The sequence below is a fragment of the Bombina bombina genome, chromosome 1 (assembly GCF_027579735.1).
Source record: "Bombina bombina isolate aBomBom1 chromosome 1, aBomBom1.pri, whole genome shotgun sequence".
In the NCBI taxonomy this organism is placed as follows: Eukaryota; Metazoa; Chordata; class Amphibia; order Anura; family Bombinatoridae; genus Bombina; species Bombina bombina.
In genome coordinates, this window is record NC_069499.1 from 1556689447 (window position 1) to 1556711886 (window position 22440).

General features: G+C 41.9%; 1 protein-coding gene across 4 annotated transcripts in view; it reads left to right on the plus strand.

Moving 5' to 3' along the window:
- The window catches only part of RNF157 (ring finger protein 157), a 311334-nt gene that overhangs the window by 286773 nt on the left and 2121 nt on the right, over positions 1–22440 (plus strand). For 2 of the 4 annotated variants that reach the window (XM_053709378.1, XM_053709381.1), the window contains one exon: positions 21355–21386. The exons of the other annotated variants lie outside the window; for them this stretch is intronic. In XM_053709378.1, coding sequence (XP_053565353.1) covers positions 21355–21386 — 32 coding nt within the window. The remainder of the gene's footprint in view (positions 1–21354; positions 21387–22440) is intronic. 4 annotated transcript variants of the gene reach the window in all.

Consider the following 22440-nt stretch of genomic DNA (forward strand, 5'->3'; position numbering starts at 1 on the left):
ATACACCCCTCACCACACCCACAATTCAGTTTTACAAACTTTCGGCTAGATTACAAGTTTTGCGTTTATGAGGGGTGCGGTACTAACTTGCACGTTATTGTCACTGCTCACTTTCCTACATGTTTTTACAAACCCGGCGTTAAAAGGCAAGAAGTGAGCGTAGAGCAAAATTGAGCTCCATACTGCACTCCAATACCAGCGCTGCTTAAGTCAACGGTGGGTGAGCTGGTTGTACGTGCTTGTGCACAATTTCCCCATAGACATCAATGGGGAGAGCAGGCTGAGAAAAAGTCTAACACCTGCAAAAAAGCAGCGTAAAGCTCCGTAATACAGCCCCATTGATTCCTATGGGGAAACACATTTTATGTTTACACCTAACACCCTAACATGAACCCCGAGTCTAAACACCCCTAATCTGCCGCTCCGGATATCGCCGCCACCGACATTATACTTATTGACCCCTAATCTGCTGCCCCCAACATCGCCAACACCTACATTATATTAACCCCAATCTCCCTCCCCAAATGTCGCCGCAACCTACCTACATTTATTAACCCCTAATCTGCTGCCCCCAACGTTGCCGCCACTATATTATATTTATTAACCCCTAAATCTAAGTCTAACCCTAACACCCCCTAACTTAAATATAATTAAAATAAATCAAAAGAAAACCTACTATTAATAACTAAATAATTCCTATTTAAAACTAAATACTTACCTATAAAATAAAAACTAACCTAAGTTACACTAACACCTTACCTAACCCTACAATTAAATAAATTCCCTAAATTAAATACAATTAAATACATTTAATACATTTACCTAAATTACAAAAAAAACAACACTAAATTACAGAAAATAAAAAACAAATTTCAAGATATTTAAACTAATTACACCTAATCTAATAGCCCCCCAAAATATAAAAAAAAACCTAGCCTAAACTAAACTACCAATAGCCCTTTAAAGGGCCTTTTGTGGGGCATTGCCCCAAAGAAATTAGCTCTTTTACTTGGAAAAAAAATAATACATAAAACCCACCACCCACACAACCAACACCCCAAATAAAACCCTAACTAAAAAAACCTAAGCTCCCCATTGCCCTGAAAAGGGCATTTGGATGGGCATTGCCCTTAAAAGGGCATTTAGCTCTATTGCGGCCCAAAGCCCTAACGTAAAAATAAAGCCCACCCAATAAACCCTTAAAAAAAAAACTAACACTAACCCCTGAAGATCCACTTACAGTTTTGAAGATCTGACATCCATCCTCAACAAAGCCGGGAGAAGTCTTCATCCAAGCCGGGAGAAGTGGTCCTCCAGACAGGCAGAAGTCGTCATCCATCCGGCGCGGAGCGGCTCTATCTTCAAGATATCCTGTGCGGAGCATCCTCTTCAATCCTGATCCAATCAGCCAATAGAATGCCAGCTCAATCCTATTGGCTGATTGGATCAGCGAATAGGATTGAAGTTCAATCCTATTGGCTGATTGCATCAGCCAATAGGATTTTTTCAACCTTAATTCTGATTGGCTGATTGGAATCTAAGGGACGCCATCTTGGATGACGTCACTTAAAGAGATTTCTCCAACATAGGTGTGTCCGGTCCACGGCGTCATCCTTACTTGTGGGATATTCTCTTCCCCAACAGGAAATGGCAAAGAGCCCAGCAAAGCTGGTCACATGATCCCTCCTAGGCTCCGCCTTCCCCAGTCATTCTCTTTGCCGTTGTACAGGCAACATCTCCACGGAGATGGCTTAGAGTTTTTTAGTGTTTAACTGTAGTTTTTATTATTCAATCAAGAGTTTGTTATTTTAAAATAGTGCTGGTATGTACTATTTACTCTGAAACAGAAAAGAGATGAAGATTTCTGTTTGTAAGAGGAAAATGATTTTAGCAACCGTTACTAAAATCGATGGCTGTTTCCACACAGGACTGTTGAGAGGAATTAACTTCAGTTGGGGGAAACAGTGAGCAGACTTTTGCTGCTTGAGGTATGACACATTTCTAACAAGACGATGTAATGCTGGAAGCTGTCATTTTCCCTATGGGATCCGGTAAGCCATTTTTATTACATAAAGAAAAAAAGGGCTTCACAAGGGCTTTTAAGACTGTAGACGTTTTCTGGGCTAAAACGATTTATATATAAGCATATTTTATACCCCATAGCCTTGAGGAATTATTTTAATCTTGGGAACTATGTAAAATAACCGGCAGGCACTGTATTGGACACCTTATTCTCTAGGGGCTTTCCCTAATCATAGGCAGAGTCTCATTTTCGCGCCTCTATTGTGCACTTGTTTTTGGGAAGCATGACATGCAGATGCATGTGTGAGGAGCTCTGATACATAGAAAAGACTTTCTGAAGGCGTCATTTGGTATCGTATTCCCCTTTGGGCTTGGTTGGGTCTCAGCAAAGCAGATACCAGGGACTGTAAAGGGGTTAAATATAAAAACGGCTCCGGTTCCGTTATTTTAAGGGTTAAAGTTTCCAAATTTGGTGTGCAATACTCTTAAGGCTTTAAGACACTGTGGTGAAATTTTGGTGAATTTTGATCAATTCCTTCATACTTTTTCACATTTGCAGTAATAAAGTGTGTTCAGTTTAAAATTTAAAGTGACAGTAACGGTTTTATTTTAAAACGTTTTTTGTACTTTGTTATCAAGTTTATGCCTGTTTAACATGTCTGAACTACCAGATTCTGTATGTGGGGAAGCCAAGGTTCCTTCTCATTTAAATAGATGTGATTTATGTGACACAAAATTTAGAGAAAATGATGCCCAAGATGATTCCTCAAGTGAGGGGAGTAAGCATGGTACTGCATCATCCCCTCCTTCGTCTACACCAGTCTTGCCCACACAGGAGGCCCCTAGTACATCTAGTGCGCCAATACTCCTTACTATGCAACAATTAACGGCTGTAATGGATAATTCTATCAAAAACATTTTAGCCAAAATGCCCACTTATCAGCGAAAGCGCGACTGCTCTGTTTTAGAAAATACTGAAGAGCATGAGGACGCTGATGATATTGGTTCTGAAGTGCCCCTACACCAGTCTGAGGGGGCCAGGGAGGTTTTGTCTGAGGGAGAAATTTCAGATTCAGGGAAAATTTCTCAACAAGCTGAACCTGATGTGATTACATTTAAATTTAAATTGGAACATCTCCGCGCTCTGCTTAAGGAGGTGTTATCTACTCTGGATGATTGTGAGAATTTGGTCATTCCAGAGAAATTATGTAAAATGGACAAGTTCCTAGAGGTCCCGGGGCCCCCCGAAGCTTTTCCTATACCCAAGCGGGTGGCGGACATTGTAAATAAAGAATGGGAAAGGCCCGGTATACCTTTCGTCCCTCCCCCTATATTTAAAAAATTGTTTCCTATGGTCGACCCCAGAAAGGACTTATGGCAGACAGTCCCCAAGGTCGAGGGGGCGGTTTCTACTCTAAACAAACGCACCACTATACCCATAGAAGATAGTTGTGCTTTCAAAGATCCTATGGATAAAAAATTAGAAGGTTTGCTTAAAAAGATGTTTGTTCAGCAAGGTTACCTTCTACAACCAATTTCATGCATTGTTCCTGTCACTACAGCAGCGTGTTTCTGGTTCGATGAGCTAGAAAAGGCGCTCAATAATAATTCTTCTTCTTATGAGGAGATTATGGACAGAATTCATGCTCTCAAATTGGCTAATTCTTTCACCCTAGATGCCACTTTGCAATTGGCTAGGTTAGCGGCGAAAAATTCTGGTTTTGCTATTGTGGCGCGCAGAGCGCTTTGGCTAAAATCTTGGTCAGCGGATGCGTCTTCCAAGAACAAATTGCTTAACATTCCTTTCAAGGGGAAAACGCTGTTTGGCCCTGACTTGAAAGAGATTATCTCTGATATCACTGGGGGCAAGGGCCACGCCCTTCCTCAGGATAGGTCTTTCAAAGCCAAAAATAAACCTAATTTTCGTCCCTTTCGCAGAAACGGACCAGCCCCAAGTGCTACGTCCTCTAAGCAAGAGGGTAATACTTCTCAAGCCAAGCCAGCCTGGAGGCCAATGCAAGGCTGGAACAAAGGAAAGCAGGCCAAGAAACCTGCCACTGCTACCAAGACAGCATGAGATGTTGGCCCCCGATCCGGGACCGGATCTGGTGGGGGGCAGACTCTCTCTCTTCGCTCAGGCTTGGGCAAGAGATGTTATGGATCCTTGGGCACTAGAAATAGTCTCCCAAGGTTATCTTCTGGAATTCAAGGGGCTTCCCCCAAGGGGGAGGTTCCACAGGTCTCAATTGTCTTCAGACCACATAAAAAAACAGGCATTCTTACATTGTGTAGAAGACCTGTTAAAAATGGGAGTGATTCATCCTGTTCCATTAGGAGAACAAGGGATGGGGTTCTACTCCAATCTGTTCGTAGTTCCCAAAAAAGAGGGAACATTCATACCAATCTTAGATCTCAAGATCCTAAACAAGTTTCTCAAGGTTCCATCGTTCAAAATGGAAACCATTCGAACAATTCTTCCTTCCATCCAGGAAGGTCAATTCATGACCACGGTGGATTTAAAGGATGCGTATCTACATATTCCTATCCACAAGGAACATCATCGGTTCCTAAGGTTCGCATTCCTGGACAAGCATTACCAGTTTGTGGCACTTCCGTTCGGATTAGCCACTGCTCCAAGAATTTTCACAAAGGTACTAGGGTCCCTTCTAGCGGTGCTAAGACCAAGGGGCATTGCAGTAGTACCTTACTTGGACGACATTCTGATTCAAGCGTCGTCCCTTCCACAAGCAAAGGCTCACACGGACATTGTCCTGGCCTTTCTCAGATCTCACGGGTGGAAAGTGAACGTAGAAAAAAGTTCGCTATCTCCGTCAACAAGGGTTCCCTTCTTGGGAACAATAATAGACTCCTTAGAAATTAGGATTTTTCTGACAGAGGCCAGAAAATCAAAACTTCTAAACTCTTGTCAAATACTTCATTCTGTTCCTCTTCCTTCCATAGCGCAGTGCATGGAAGTAATAGGTTTGATGGTAGCGGCAATGGACATAGTTCCTTTTGCGCGAATTCATCTAAGACCATTACAACTGTGCATGCTCAGTCAGTGGAATGGGGACTATACAGACTTGTCTCCGACGATACAAGTAGATCAGAGGACCAGAGATTCACTCCGTTGGTGGCTGTCCCTGGACAACCTGTCACAGGGGATGAGCTTCCGCAGACCAGAGTGGGTCATTGTCACGACCGACGCCAGTCTGGTGGGCTGGGGCGCGGTCTGGGGACCCCTGAAAGCTCAGGGTCTTTGGTCTCGGGAAGAATCTCTTCTCCCGATAAATATTCTGGAACTGAGAGCGATATTCAATGCTCTCAAGGCTTGGCCTCAGCTAGCAAAGGCCAAGTTCATACGGTTTCAATCAGACAACATGACGACTGTTGCGTACATCAACCATCAGGGGGGAACAAGGAGTTCCCTGGCGATGGAAGAAGTGACCAAAATCATTCAATGGGCGGAGACTCACTCCTGCCACTTGTCTGCAATCCACATCCCAGGAGTGGAAAATTGGGAAGCGGATTTTCTGAGTCGTCAGACATTTCATCCGGGGGAGTGGGAACTCCATCCGGAAATCTTTGCCCAAATTACTCAATTGTGGGGCATTCCAGACATGGATCTGATGGCCTCTCGTCAGAACTTCAAGGTTCCTTGCTACGGGTCCAGATCCAGGGATCCCAAGGCGACTCTAGTAGATGCACTAGTAGCACCTTGGACCTTCAAACTAGCTTATGTATTCCCGCCGTTTCCTCTCATCCCCAGGCTGGTAGCCAGGATCAATCAGGAGAGGGCATCGGTGATCTTGATAGCTCCTGCGTGGCCACGCAGGACTTGGTATGCAGACCTGGTGAATATGTCATCGGCTCCACCATGGAAGCTACCTTTGAGACGAGACCTTCTTGTTCAAGGTCCGTTCGAACATCCGAATCTGGTCTCACTCCAACTGACTGCTTGGAGATTGAACGCTTGATCTTATCAAAGCGAGGGTTCTCAGATTCTGTCATTGATACTCTTGTTCAGGCCAGAAAGCCTGTAACTAGAAAAATCTACCACAAAATATGGAAAAAATATATCTGTTGGTGTGAATCTAAAGGATTCCCTTGGGACAAGGTAAAAATTCCTAAGATTCTATCCTTTCTTCAAGAAGGTTTGGAGAAAGGATTATCTGCAAGTTCTTTGAAGGGACAGATTTCTGCCTTGTCTGTGTTACTTCACAAAAAGCTGGCAGCTGTGCCAGATGTTCAAGCCTTTGTTCAGGCTCTGGTTAGAATCAAGCCTGTTTACAAACCTTTGACTCCTCCTTGGAGTCTCAATTTAGTTCTTTCAGTTCTTCAGGGGGTTCCGTTTGAACCCTTACATTCCGTTGATATTAAGTTATTATCTTGGAAAGTTTTGTTTCTGGTTGCAATTTCTTCTGCTAGAAGAGTTTCAGAATTATCTGCTCTGCAGTGTTCTCCTCCTTATCTGGTGTTCCATGCAGATAAGGTGGTTTTACGTACTAAACCTGGTTTTCTTCCGAAAGTTGTTTCTAACAAAAACATTAACCAGGAGATAGTCGTGCCTTCTTTGTGTCCGAATCCAGTTTCAAAGAAGGAACGTTTGTTGCACAATTTGGATGTAGTTCGTGCTCTAAAATTCTATTTAGATGCTACAAAGGATTTTAGACAAACATCTTCTTTGTTTGTTGTTTATTCTGGTAAAAGGAGAGGTCAAAAAGCAACTTCTACCTCTCTCTCTTTTTGGATTAAAAGCATCATCAGATTGGCTTACGAGACTGCCGGACGGCAGCCTCCTGAAAGAATCACAGCTCATTCCACTAGGGCTGTGGCTTCCACATGGGCCTTCAAGAACGAGGCTTCTGTTGATCAGATATGTAAGGCAGCGACTTGGTCTTCACTGCACACTTTTACTAAATTTTACAAATTTGATACTTTTGCTTCTTCTGAGGCTATTTTTGGGAGAAAGGTTTTGCAAGCCGTGGTGCCTTCCATCTAGGTGACCTGATTTGCTCCCTCCCTTCATCCGTCATCCGTGTCCTAAAGCTTTGGTATTGGTTCCCACAAGTAAGGATGACGCCGTGGACCGGACACACCTATGTTGGAGAAAACAGAATTTATGTTTACCTGATAAATTACTTTCTCCAACGGTGTGTCCGGTCCACGGCCCGCCCTGGTTTTTTAATCAGGTCTGATAATTTATTTTCTTTAACTACAGTCACCACGGTATCATATGATTTCTCCTATGCAAATATTCCTCCATTACGTCGGTCGAATGACTGGGGAAGGCGGAGCCTAGGAGGGATCATGTGACCAGCTTTGCTGGGCTCTTTGCCATTTCCTGTTGGGGAAGAGAATATCCCACAAGTAAGGATGACGCCGTGGACCGGACACACCGTTGGAGAAAGTAATTTATCAGGTAAACATAAATTCTGTTATTCATTCTGGAAGAAGACGTCGATTGAAGAGGATGCTCTGCGCCGGATGTCTTGAAGATGGAGCCGCGCCGGATGGATGAAGATAGAAGATGCCGTAGAAAAAAGTCCCATAGAAAAAAGACTATACGCAATTTGCGTAAGTTGATTTGCGGTAAGGCCAAAAAAAGTGTGTGGTGCCCCTAAATCTGCAAGACTCGTAATACCAGCGGTAGTAAAAAAGCAGCATTATGAGGCTTAACGTTGCTTTTTTACTCATAACGCAAGACTCTTAATCTAGCCGTTTGCCTCCTATGGAGGTGGTGAAGTAAGTTTGTGCTTGATTTTTATGATTTCTTCTGTGATAAGCGCTTCTAAGCATTCTGAAGCCCAATTCCTCTCAGAGTATAGTGTTTGTCAGAGGGATGTGAAGAGAGTATCGCCTATTGATTTTATGGTTTCCCTCACGGGGAATCTTTTCAAGGGTTCTCTGTTATCGGTCGTAGGGATTCATCTCCTACCTCCCTTTTCAGATTGACGATATACCCTTTATACCATTACCTCTGCTGATAGTTTTCAGTACTGGTTTGGCTATCTGCTATTTGTGGATGGGTGTCTTTCGGTAAGTATGTTATCTTACTTAAGACACTCTCAGCTATGGTTTGGCGCTTTATGTATTAATATAAAGTTTTAAATATATGTATTGTACTTATATTTGCCATGAGTCAGGTCTATGTATATTTCCCTTTGCAGTCTAAACAGATTCAGTATAGGAATCATGTTTGGGAAGTTTTATTTAAAAAAAAATTCTTACCTGGGGTTATCTTTTTCAATTTGACTTTCATTTTTTTCTCGGGCAAATCTAGGCTCGCGAGGGCGTAAAATGCTGTTTAATATTGCGTCATTTATTGGCACAAATTTTTTTGCCGCAAAGTTGCGTCTTAGATGGCACAAATTTCCTCATTTCCTGTGTCTTTGTTGACGCTAGTTGTTTTGGCGTGAAATCGCGTTTATGATGCGAGTTGTCATTTCCTGGTGTTAGTTTTGCACCAAAAAATGTTTAGCTTCTTTTTGCGTAATGCGTCATTCATGGCTCCAAATTTTAGTTATTTTTCCCCTCTCCTTCAATTGATCGCTGTTTTCATGAACCTTGAAAGCTATTATGCCTGCTTTTGTTTTTCTCTACTGAAACTGTTACATTGTGGAAATTGAATGTTTTGCATAATGTTATTTTTCTGTTACATTTTGCGAGATGTCTCATTCTGATCCTGACTCTGATGTTACTGTAGCAACTATGATGCCGTGGAGCACAATTCTACAAAGCTAAGTGTGTTCTTTTCATTTTTTAAGCTGTTGTTATTTCTTCAGCTCAATTATGTGGCATTTATCTTGTTTTATGCTAGCAATGTTTCTACAAGTACAATAACATTTACTGTTTTTTACATATTCAGTTCATGTACTTGATTTCATCGGCAAACATCACATGTTGTTGCTTATATAATAAAAGGTTATGACTGCTATTATGCCTTTAAGTATCAGGTCTGTTCAAAATTGTTAAGATTTAATTAATTTAGTTCTGACCGACAGCATATTTAAGTTTATTCTACTGATGAAGGTTTCTTTGGCTCAAAGGATCCTGTATCAGACAGTTTGTAAAAATTCTCCTTATTTTTTATTTGAACATTTGTTGTTGTTTAAGGACATTTTTCTATTTTTAGATTTTAGGTGACTAGTCCTTCTATTAACTATCGGCTAGATTTAGAGTTTTGTCGGTAAAGACCCGCGTAGCTAACGCAGGTTTTTTTTCCTACCGCTGCTCCAAAACAACGCTGGTATTTAGAGTTGTCTGAAGGGCTGCGTTAGGCTCCAAAAAGGGTGCGTTGAGCCGAATTTACCGCCACTTCAACCCTCAATACCAGCGTTGCTTACGGTAGCGGTAAGCTGGCAAAACGTGCTTGTGCACGATTCCCCCATAGGAAACAATGGGGCAGTTTGGGCTGAAAAAAAACCTTACACCTGCAAAAAAGCAGCGTTAAGCTCCCAACGCAGCCCCATTGTTTCCTATGGGGAAACACTCTCTAAGTCTGCACCTAACACCCTAACATGAACCCCGAGTCTAAACACCCCTAACCTTAACTTATTAACCCCTAATCTGCCGCCCCTGCTATCGCTGACACCTGCATTATATTATTAACCCCTAATCTACCGCTCCGGACACCGCCGCAACCTACATTATCCCTAGGTACCCCTAATCTGCTGCCCCTAACATCGCCGACACCTACATAATATTTATTAACCCCTAATCTGCCCCCCCCCCCCACGTCGCCGCCACCTAACTACACTTATTAACCCCTAATCTGACCTCGTCCCTACTATAATAAAGTTATTAACCCCTAAACCGCCGCACTCCCGCCTCGCAAACCCTATAATAAATTTTATTAACCCTTAATCTGCCCCCCCCCCATGTCGTTACCGCCACCTAACTAACCTGTCGACTGTGTTAGGGGCAGCAGATTAGGGGTTCATAGGGATAATGTAGGTGGCGGCGGTGTGCGGTTGGTAGATTAGGGGTTAAAAATATTTATTATAGTGGCGGCGATGTGGGGGGACCTCGGTTTAGGGGTACATAGGTAGTTTATGGGTGTTAGTGTACTTTAGAGTACAGTAGTTAAGAGCTTTATAAACCGGCGTTAGCCCATAAAGCTCTTAACTACTGACTTTTTTTGGCGTTAGGAGTCTTGTCAGTAGAGGGTCTACCGCTCACTTCAGCCAAGACTCTAAATACCAGCGTTAGGAAGATCCCATTGAAAAGATAGGATATGCAATTGGCGTAAGGGGATCTGCGGTATGGAAAAGTCGCGGCTGGAAAGTGAGCGGTACACCTTTACCTACCTGCGGGCGGCCAAAAGCAGCGTTAGGACCCCTTAACGCTGCTTTTGGCGGCTAACGCAGAACTCTAAATCTAGGCGTATGTTAATAATCCTTTTCAAATCTGGATTTTAACATTTTTGCTTTTGAGGTTTTTCCTATTTAATATATTGGGGCATATGTATCAGGCTCCATATGGAGCTAGATGCCCTGTGTTTCTGGCGAGCCTGCAGGGTCGCCAGAAACAGCAGTTATGAAGCAGCGGTCACAAAGACCGCTGCTCCATAACCTGTCTGCCTGCTCTGAGCAGGCGGACAGACATCGCCAGAAATCAACCCGATCGAGTACAATCGGGTTGATTGACACCCCCCTGCTGGTGGCTGATTGGCCGCGAGTCTGCGGGGGGCAGCGTTGCACCAGCAGCTCTTGTGAGCTGCTGGCGCAATGCTGAATACGGCAAGCGTATTGCTCTCCGCATTCAGCGAGGTCTGTCGGACCTGATCTGCACTGTTGGATCAGGTTTCACAGACCTTGATACATATGCCCTATTATCTGTATTATATTCTAAAGAATGGTTATTCTGATTCCCTCTTGGGACTTACTACTATTTCTATGGTACTTGTTTTAAGGATTCTTTAGAATTTGAATATAACCTTAGTAGAGCATATTCACAGACTATATATTTTTAGCTCAGCTTTATCTGTAGCTGACATTACTGTTCTCTCAACCTTTGTTGAACCGTTAGCATAAGCAGTTTCAGATTCTCAAGTATATAACTCTGTTTATTTACTTCAGATGTATTCATTTAATTATGTTTGTTATATCTATTATTATGATTTCAAATATATTTTATTATCTCTATCTTGTTAGGATAATAATTTGTTTGATTTCTATTATCTCCACTATTTCTGGAGGTTTAGAGTTTTTTCTGCCCTACTTTTAAGTCCGGTGATGTAGATCAGTTGGTGAATGTCCTGACTACAATGGTTTGTTCTAGATCTAAGGTTAATAGATTTATTTCCCGGCAGGGTTAATTCAGCCCTTTGGCCTTTGAGGTCAATTTATTGTGTACCATGTATTTGGGTAATAATAACTACTGTTTTTATCAGCTGCTAATTTGCTTAATTCAGAGTGTAAGCACTGAAGAAGCGGGGTTTTTTTGTATCCTAGGCGAAAAACGCTATATAATTACTAGTTATTAGACTGCATGAAGGTGCGGTTCTCAAATCAGTCCTTCTGGTGGGGGGCAGATTAAATTGTTTTTGGATGAACTCAGTCCAAATTCTATATTATTCTTAGGGTTTGAATAGATTTTTAGAATGAGACCTATGGGAAGAATCTTTCTTTCTTAGTACACTATGTGAATTTTTTTCAGGAGTGATTATGCCGGTTCTTTTTGCAGGAACAGGATTTGGGTTTCTATTCATTTCTATTATTTGTCCCTAAGAAGGAATGTTTATTCAGTCCATTCTTGGATCTGAAGACTTTTATATTGCTTTGTTAGAGTTTTTGTTAGAGATAAGGAATATTATGCCTTTTTGTTAAGGTCATTTCATGTCCACTCCACTTTTCAGGATGTTTATCCTCATATTTTATTTCAATCAGACCACTTGTGGATTCTGAAAGTTTCCTTTTTAAGCTTTACCAATTTGTCGCTTCTCCATTTGGTTTAGTGACAGCTTTATGAATATTTTTAAAGGTTCTTGGTGCCCTTCTTCTGTCTTCAAACAGTAGGGTATTGTGGTGCTTCCCTATTTTGATGGTATCTTGGTATTAGCTTAAACTTTTCTTTTATTAAAGCCAGACAAATAGCTCAGCATGCTAATGCACTGTGGCTGAGCTCTGTAGCAACCTGAGGGTTGCAGGTTCGATTTCCCGGGTGAGGTCCATTTAGCCTTTCATCCTTCTGAGGTTGTTTAAATGAGCAGCATCTTCAGTCCCTTACAGGTGATTAGACGCGCTTTACAAGTACCCAATACATACATATGAAAGAGCAGTATTCAAATATATGGACTTTTTCTCCTGTTAAGTGTAGTCAGTCCACGGGTCATCCATTACTTATGGGATTATTACTCCTCCCTAACAGGAAGTGCAAGAGGATCACCCAAGCAGAGCTGCTATATAGCTCCTCCCCTCTACGTCATATCCAGTCATTCTCTTGCACCTAACTAAAGATAGGACGTGTGAGAGGACTGTGGTGTGTTAAACTTAGTTTTTATTTCTTCAATCAAAAGTTTGTTATTTTAAACGGCACCGGAGTGTGTTTGTTCTCAGGCAGCATTAGAAGAAGAATCTACCTGAGTTTGTCTATGATCTTAGCGGTCGTCACTAAGATCCACTTGCTGTTCTCGGCCATTCTGAGGAGTGAGGTAACTTCAGAACAGGGGATAGCATGCAGGGCCCACCTGCAAGGAGGTATGTGCAGTAAATTATTTTCTATGGAATGGAATTGACTGAGAAAATACTGCTAATACCGATGTAATGTAAGTGCAGCCTTAAATGCAGTAGTAGCGACTGGTATCAGGCTGATATGTATGTATGTGTACTCTGAGGTATTTCTGGGGAATGGAATATATGACAATATTAAAGTAATATTTGAGCCTGCACTGCAGTGAAAGCGACTAGCAGCAGGCTTATTAATAACACTTCATAATTTTCAATTTTTAAAACGTTTACTGGCATGTTAATCGTTTTTTCTGAGGTACTTGGTGATAAAACTTTATGGGCATGATTATTTACCACATGGCTGTCGTTTTTTTCTGAATAAAAACAGTTTACTGAGCTTCCCCACTGTTGTAATATGAGTGGGAGGGGCCTATTTTAGCGCTTTATTGCGCCGTAAAAATTTAGTCACAGTCTTCCTATTTCTTCCTCCATGATCCAGGACGTCTCTACAGAGCCCAGGGGTCTCCAAAACTAGTTTTGAGGGAGGTAATCAGTCACAGCAGACCTGTGACAGTGTGTTTGACTGTGATAAAAACGTTTATTATTTCAACTGTTATCCGTTTTGGGTATTAAGGGGTTAATCATCCTTTTGCTGGTGGGTGCAATCCTCTGCTAACTTTATACATTTTCTGTTAAAATTTGGTTGTTTTAACATATTTGGTTCATTGTTAATTCAACTGTGTCACATTTTTATGTTTTCTTAAAAGCGCAGTAGCGTTTTTTATATAGCTTGTAAATTTATTTAAAAGTTTTTTTCCAAGCTTGCTAGTGTTATTGCTAGTCTGTTTAAACATGTCTGACACAAATGAATCTGTTTGTTCACTATGTTTAAAGGCCAATGTGGAGCCCAATAGAAATTTGTGCACTCAATGTATAGATGTTACTTTAAATAAAAGGCAAACTTTATATGTTAAAAAAATATCACCAGACAACGAGGGGGAAGTTATGCCGACTAACTCTCCTCACGTGTCAGTACCTTCGCCTCCCGCTCAGGAGGTGCGTGATATTGTGGCGCCAAGTACATCAGGGCGGCCCATACAAATCACTTTGCAAGACATGGCTAATGTTATGACTGAAGTACTATCTAAATTGCCAGAATTAAGAGGTAAACGCGATCACTCTGGGGTAAGAACAGAGTGCGCTGATAATAATAGAGCCATGTCTGATACTGTGTCACAATTTGCAGAACATGAGGACGGAGAGCTTCATTCTGTGGGTGACGGATCTGATCCAAGTAAACTGGATTCAGACATTTCAAATTTTAAATTTAAGCTTGAGAACCTCCGTGTATTACTAGGGGAGGTATTAGCGGCTCTGAATGATTGTAACACGGTTGCAATTCCAGAGAAAGTATGTAGGCTGGATAAATATTTTGCGGTACCGGCGTGTACTGACGTTTTTCCTATACCTAAAAGGCTTACAGAAATTGTTAACAAGGAGTGGGATAGACCCGGTGTGCCCTTTTCACCCCCTCCTATATTTAGAAAAATGTTTCCAATAGACGCCACCACACGGGACCTATGGCAGACGGTCCCTAAGGTGGAAGGAGCAGTTTCTACTCTGGCTAAGCGCACCACTATCCCGGTGGAGGATAGCTGTGCTTTTTCAGATCCAATGGATAAAAAGTTAGAGGGTTACCTTAAGAAAATGTTTGTTCAGTGAGGTTTTATATTACAACCCCTTGCATGCATCGCGCCTGTCACTGCTGCGGCGGCATTCTGGTTTGAGTCTCTGGAAGAGACCCTTAGCACAGCTCCATTGGATGAGATTATGAACAAGCTTAAAGCCCTTAAGCTAGCTAATTCATTTATTTCTGATGCCGTAGTACACTTAACCAAACTTACGGCTAAGAACTCCGGATTCGCCATTCAAGCGCGTAGAGCGCTGTGGCTTAAATCCTGGTCAGCTGATGTGACTTCTAAATCTAAATTGCTTAATATTCCTTTCAAAGGGCAGACATTATTCGGGCCCGGCTTGAAAGAAATTATCGCTGACATTACTGGAGGTAAGGGCCATGCCCTGCCTCAAGACAGGGCCAAACCAAAGGCTAAACAGTCTAATTTTCGTGCCTTTCGTAACTTCAAGGCAGGAGCAGCATCAACTTCCTCCGCTCCAAGACAGGAAGGAACTGTTGCTCGCTACAGACAGGGCTGGAAACCTAACCAGTCCTGGAACAAGGGCAAGCAGGCCAGAAAACCTGCTGCTGCCCCTAAGACAGCATGAAGTGAGGGCCCCCGATCCGGAAACGGATCAAGTGGGGGGCAGACTTTCTCTCTTCGCCCAGGCTTGGGCAAGAGATGTCCAGGATCCCTGGGCGTTGGAGATCATATCTCAGGGATATCTTCTGGACTTCAAAGCTTCTCCTCCACAAGGGAGATTTCATCTTTCAAGGTTATCAGCAAACCAGATAAAGAAAGAGGCGTTTCTACGCTGTGTACAAGACCTCTTACTAATGGGAGTGATCCACCCAGTTCCGCGGTCGGAACACGGGCAAGGATTCTATTCAAATCTGTTTGTGGTTCCCAAAAAAGAGGGAACCTTCAGACCAATCTTGGACTTAAAGATCCTAAACAAATTCCTAAGAGTTCCATCGTTCAAAATGGAAACTATTCGAACCATCTTACCCATGATCCAAGAGGGTCAGTACATGACCACAGTGGATTTAAAGGATGCCTACCTTCACATACCGATTCACAAGGATCATTACCGGTATCTAAGATTTGCCTTCCTAAACAGGCATTACCAGTTTGTAGCTCTTCCCTTCGGGTTAGCTACGGCTCCAAGAATCTTTACAAAGGTTCTGGGCTCTCTTCTGGCGGTACTAAGACCGCGAGGCATAGCGGTAGCTCCGTACCTAGACGACATTCTGATTCAAGCGTCAAGTTTCCAAACTGCCAAGTCTCATACAGAGTTAGTTCTGGCATTTCTAAGGTCGCATGGGTGAAAGGTGAACGTAGAAAAGAGTTCTCTATTGCCACTCACAAGAGTTCCCTTTCTAGGGACTCTTATAGATTCTGTAGAAATGAAAATTTACCTGACGGAGGACAGGTTATCAAAACTTCTAAATGCTTGCCGTGTCCTTCATTCCATTCAACACCCGTCAGTGGCTCAGTGCATGGAGGTAATCGGCTTAATGGTAGCGGCAATGGACATAGTACCATTTGCGTGCCTGCATCTCAGACCGCTGCAATTGTGCATTCTAAGTCAGTGGAATGGGGATTACTCAGATTTGTCCCCTCTGCTAAATCTGGATCAAGAGACCAGAGATTCTCTTCTATGGTGGCTTTCTCGGCCACATCTGTCCAAGGGGATGCCCTTCCGCAGGCCAGATTGGGCGATTGTAACAACGGACGCCAGCCTTCTAGGTTGGGGCGCAGTCTGGAATTCCCTGAAGGCTCAGGGATCATGGACTCAGGAGGAGAGACTCCTTCCAATAAACATTCTGGAATTAAGAGCAATTTTCAATGCTCTTCTGGCTTGGCCTCAGTTAGCAACTCTGAGGTTCATCAGGTTTCAGTCGGACAACATCACGACTGTGGCTTACATCAACCATCAAGGAGGAACAAGGAGTTCCCTAGCGATGATGGAAGTCTCAAAGATGATTCGCTGGGCAGAGTCTCACTCTTGCCACCTGTCAGCGATCCACATCCCAGGCGTGGAGAACTGGGAGGCGGATTTTCTAAGTCGCCAGACCTTTCATCCGGGGGAGTGGGAACTTCATCCGGAGGTGTTTGCCCAACTGCTTCATCATTGGGGCAAACCAGATCTGGATCTCATGGCGTCTCGCCAGAACGCCAAGCTTCCTTGTTACGGATCCAGGTCCAGGGACCCGGTAGCGGTACTGATAGATGCTCTGACAGCACCTTGGGTCTTCAACATGGCTTATGTGTTTCCACCTTTCCCGATGCTTCCTCGATTGATTGTCAGGATCAAACAGGAGAGAGCATCGGTGATTCTAATAGCGCCTGCGTGGCCACGCAGGACCTGGTATGCAGATCTAGTGGACATGTCGTCCTGTCCACCATGGTCTCTGCCTCTGAGACAGGACCTTCTGATTCAGGGTCCTTTCAAACATCCAAATCTAATTTCTCTGAGGCTGACTGCATGGAGATTGAACGCTTGATTCTATCAAAGCGTGGATTCTCGGAGTCAGTGATTGATACCTTAATACAGGCTAGGAAACCTGTTACCAGGAAAATTTACCATAAAATATGGCGTAAATACTTATATTGGTGCGAATCCAAGAGTTACTCATGGAGTAAGGTTAGGATTCCTAGGATATTGTCTTTTCTACAAGAAGGTTTAGAAAAGGGTTTATCTGCTAGTTCGTTAAAGGGACAGATTTCAGCTCTGTCTATCCTTTTACACAAACGTCTGGCAGAAGTTCCAGACGTTCAGGCTTTTTGTCAGGCTTTGACTAGGATTAAGCCTGTGTTTAAGACTGTTGCTCCGCCGTGGAGCTTAAACTTAGTTCTTAACGTTCTGCAAGGTGTTCCGTTTGAACCCCTTCATTCCATCGATATCAAGCTGTTATCTTGGAAAGTTCTGTTTTTAATGGCTATTTCCTCGGCTCGAAGAGTCTCTGAGTTATCGGCCTTACATTGTGATTCTCCTTATCTGATTTTTCATTCAGACAAGGTAGTTCTGCGTACTAAACCTGGGTTCTTACCTAAGGTAGTCACTAACAAGAATATCAATCAAGAAATTGTTGTTCCATCATTGTGCCCTAACCTTTCTTCAAAGAAGGAACGACTTTTGCACAATCTGGACGTCGTCCGTGCCCTGAAATTTTATTTGCAGGCAACTAAAGATTTTCATCAAACTTCTTCCCTGTTTGTCGTTTATTCTGGACAGAGGAGAGGTCAAAAAGCTTCGGCTACCTCTCTCTCTTTTTGGCTTCGTAGCATAATACGTTTAGCCTATGAGACTGCTGGACAGCAGCCTCCTGAAAGGATTACAGCTCATTCTACTAGAGCTGTGGCTTCCACTTGGGCCTTTAAGAATGAGGCCTCTGTTGAACAGATTTGCAAGGCTGCAACTTGGTCTTCACTTCACACTTTTTCAAAATTTTACAAATTTGACACTTTTGCTTCTTCGGAGGCTGTTTTGGGGAGAAAGGTTCTACAGGCAGTGGTTCCTTCCGTGTAAAGATCCTGCCTGTCCCTCCCGTCATCCGTGTACTTTTAGGTTTGGTATTGGTATCCCATAAGTAATGGATGACCCGTGGACTGACTACACTTAACAGGAGAAAATATAATTTATGCTTACCTGATAAATTCATTTCTCCTGTAGTGTAGTCAGTCCACGGCCCGCCCTGTTTTTTACAGCAGGTCTAAATTTTAATTAAACTCCAGTCACCACTGCACCCTATAGTTTCTCCTTTCTCGTATGGTTTCGGTCGAATGACTGGATATGACGTAGAGGGGAGGAGCTATATAGCAGCTCTGCTTGGGTGATCCTCTTGCACTTCCTGTTAGGGAGGAGTAATAATCCCATAAGTAATGGATGACCCGTGGACTGACTACACTACAGGAGAAATGAATTTATCAGGTAAGCATAAATTATATTTTTGTGGAATCCCTCTTGAATCAACTAAGATTTGTTTCTTCAAGACATGGTTAGAGGATTTAATTTACCTAAGAGTTTTGTGATTCCTCAGTCAAGGGTCACTTCTTTTTGGGTTTCTAGATGGATTCTGTGTTCATGTCTTTGTCTTTATCGGACAAAAGTCAATTGTAAGTGGCGTTAGCCTGTCTAACTTACAGTCTAGAACATTTATTTCAGTGGCTATGTGCATAGAAGTTTTAGGTCTTATAACTGCGGCATCGGGCGTGGTTCCCTTTGCTCTTTTTGCTTTGCATACTGAATCAATGATACAGGGATTGTTTTTAGATATCATAGTTGATATTTTTAAATCCTAACACTCTTCTCTCTCTGTTTTGGTGATTAGTCTATCATCATTTTATTCAGGGGGCCTCCTTTTGTTTGTCCTTCCTGGACTGTATTCTTAATGGATGCAAGTTTTACAGGTTGGGGAGCTGTCTTGAGGGTCTTTTGACAGCACAAGGGGTTTGGAAACTTCAAGAGGGGAGGTTTCCAATCGATATTTTAGAATTCTGTGCTATTTTTTCAGAGCTCTTTCACGCTTGGCTACTTTTAGGAGAGAATTTTTTCATTTTTTGCTTTCAGACAGACAATATCACAACTGTGGCATATGTCAATCAACAATAGGGACTCGTAGTTCCGTAAGAAATTAAGAAGTATCTTGAATACGTTCTTAGATGGAATTCATCTCCTGTCTATTTTCTACAATTTTAGACATTTTGGGAGGTGGATTAGCTCAGCCGTCAGTCTTTACATCCGGGAGAGTGGTGTCTCTATACAGATGTGTTTTCTCAATTTCCCAGATACCTTTTCAGGTCCAGGGATCCTCAGGTGGAGATGGTGGATGCATTAGCAGTGTCATGGTTTTGCAACCTGACTACATCCTTCCGCCTCTGTTTTTTTCTTCCAGAGATGATTTCCAAGATCCTATTGGAACAGTGTCATGTGTTTCTGATAGCATCAGCATGGCCTTACAGGTTTGGTATGTGGATCTTGTTCAGATGTCCAAGTTGCCATCCTTGGCCACTTTCTCTTTGTCTAGCCCTCTTGTTCTAGGGGCTATTTTTCCATCTGGATCTCAAATTACTAATTTGGGGGTATGGAAATTGATTAATGTTTAGTCATAGAGGTTTCTCTGACTTAGTTTTTATTGCTATGTTGCAGGCTTATAATTCTGTTTCAAGTAACTTGTATTATCAGGTTTGGAAAACCAAATTCTCTTGGCATTCTTTTAGAATTCCTAGGATTTTACAGTTTTTCAGGATGGCTTGGATAAGTTTGTCTGCAAATATTTTGAAGTGACAAATCTGTTCTTTCTGTTTTCCAGAAAGATTGTTTAAACTTCCTGATATTCACTGTTTTGTTCAGACTTTGGTTGGTATCAAGCCTGTTCATTTATTAATTTCTCCTTTTTGGAGTCTTATTTGGTTTGAAGATTATCTACTTTCTTGGAAGAGTTTCTGATTTATCAACTCTCTCTAGTGTGTCTTCTTATCTGATCTTTTAATCTAGATAAGTTGTTTTGTGGACTTTTTTTCCTAAGGTTGTGAATTTGAACAACATTAGTAGAGAAATTGTTGTTCCTTCTTTGTGTCCTAATCCTAAAGAATTATTTGAGAGTTCTTTACATCCTTTGGATGTGGTAAGAGCTTTATAATTCTATATCGAGGTTACTAGGAATTCAGAAGACTTATAGTCTATCTGCTGTTTTTCTGGTTCCAGAAAAGGTTAGGAAGCCTCTGACATTTCTTTGGCATCCTGATTAAAACTTTGTTTTTTCAAGGCTTATTTCGAGGCAGGCTACGCCTCAGAGTTTTATAGCTCATTCTACTAAGTTCAGTCGCCATTTCTTGGGCTTTTTCAGAACGAAGCTTAGGTTGTTAAAATTTGCAAATCAGTAATTTGGTCTTTGCTTAGTTTTATTGTGTTTACCATTTTGATGTTTTTGTGTCTTGTGAAGCAGTCTTTGGTAGAAAAAGTTCTTCAGGCAGCTGTTTTGCTTTTGATTTATGTGTTTTCAAGGAAAACTTATCTATTGTGTGGATTTAATTTCTCAGTGGAAATAGCTGCTGTTATTTTATCCCTCCCTCTCTAGTGACTCTTCTGTGGACTTCCACATCTTGGGTATTACTATCCCATACGTCACTAGCTCATGGACTCTTGCCAATTACATGAAAGAAAACATAATTTATGTAAGAACTTACCTGATAAATTCATTTCTTTCATATTGGCAAGAGTCCATGAGACCCACCCTTTTTATGGTGGTTATGATTTCTTCTATAAAAGCACAATTATTTTTCCAGTTCCTCTTTTTGTATGCTTTTCTACTCCTTATTTAATCACCCCGCTACTTGGCTATTCGTTAAACTAAATTGTGGGTGTGGTGAGGGGTGTATTTATAGGCATTTTGAGGTTTGGGAAACTTTGCCCCTCCTGGTAGGATTGTATGTCCCATACGTCACTAGCTCATGGACTCTTGCCAATATGAAAAATTAATTTATCAGGTACGTTCTTACATAAATTATGTTTTTTGCATTATACTACGTTAGCAAAAATGCTTCTAGTAAGAGTTATTGTTAGTGGCATATGCGCATATGCTTTGAGGTCCTGTGCACCAGTATTCAAGCCTAGCAAGCTGGTGGTGGTGTAGTATTTTGCATGTGGAGATGGAATTTACTTTAAATAAGCTAATGCTGACTCTCTGAGCAGGTCTAATGAATACACCAGCCCTCACAGCATATGTGCATATGCCGCAGAAAACCAGTTATAACACTTACTAGAAGCATTTTTGCAATATACATTCTATTAATTGTACCCATGCACATTTCAGTTTTGACATTCTGTCCCTTTAATATTCCTTAAATGGAAACCATAGAAATGAAATCCGCATTTCGTCTCCGTATCTGTTATGCCGTTTCATCTGTCTTCCTCCTATCTTTTGTTTCAGTCACTTTACATGCTCCATGTGTTTCTCTCTCTCTCCATCTGTCCACTACAGCTGTTCCGGATCCCCAGCCGATTGGTGATTAGGTACGAAGGACTTTTACTTCATACAGATTATAAGAAATGATATCTAATTCCTATTACTAACAGATAAGGGTGTAAACACATAAGTAAAGCATTTACATGTACTTACCATGTTCTGAGCCATGAGCAGTGCACCCTGGGAATTGATTCATGGCCTCACCTATTTTTGTTATTATTATGTTTAAGTGCTCTTGTCTAGTGTCTCCTGTAGCTGCATTTTACCTTTCTGTTCTCTGTTGCACATTTTCATTTCATGTCCACAAGTTGTGCTGTGCTTAAAGGGACATCTCAGTCACAATAACTGTTATAACATTTCCATTTGTCGCTTGATGTCCTTTAATGAAAATATAGCGTTCGCAACTAAGGGGTTCATCACTAAGGGGTTCATCACAATTTAGAGCTCTCCATAGAAAATTCTGTCAGCTGGCTGGCATTATGAAGTAGCCAAGTGGCATCATGAGTTAGCTGGCTGGTGGCATCATGAGTTAGCTGGCTGGTGGCATCATGAGTTAGCTGGCTGGTGGCATCATGAAGTAGCCGAGTGGCATCATGAGTTAGCTGGCTGGTGGCATCATGAAGTAGCCGAGTGGCATCATGAGTTAGCTGGCTGGTGGCATCATGAAGTAGCCGAGTGGCATCATGAGTTAGCTGGCTGGTGGCATCATGAAGTAGCCGAGTGGCATCATGAGTTAGCTGGCTGGTGGCAGTGTGATACTTATATAATACTATATGTTACTAATAACATCAAATGTTTCCTTCATCATTCAGAGCATAAAATTTATAAACAACTTTCCAATTTATTTTTAATTTAAAACTTGCTTTGTTGGTTTTGTATCCTTTGTTGAAAAAGTATACCTAGGTAGGCTCAGGAGCTTGGAGCTCCAATCTGTCCAACTAACTCCCTGTAGTGCATTGCTGCTACATAGAAGTAAACTGGCAAGTAGTTTATATTTGTATACTCTGTGAGTCATGAAAGAAACCGGTCTCTTGCATAATTTAACATAAACTAAGTTAATGATAATTTGTGCAACAAACATTGAAAAACAATTAATATCAG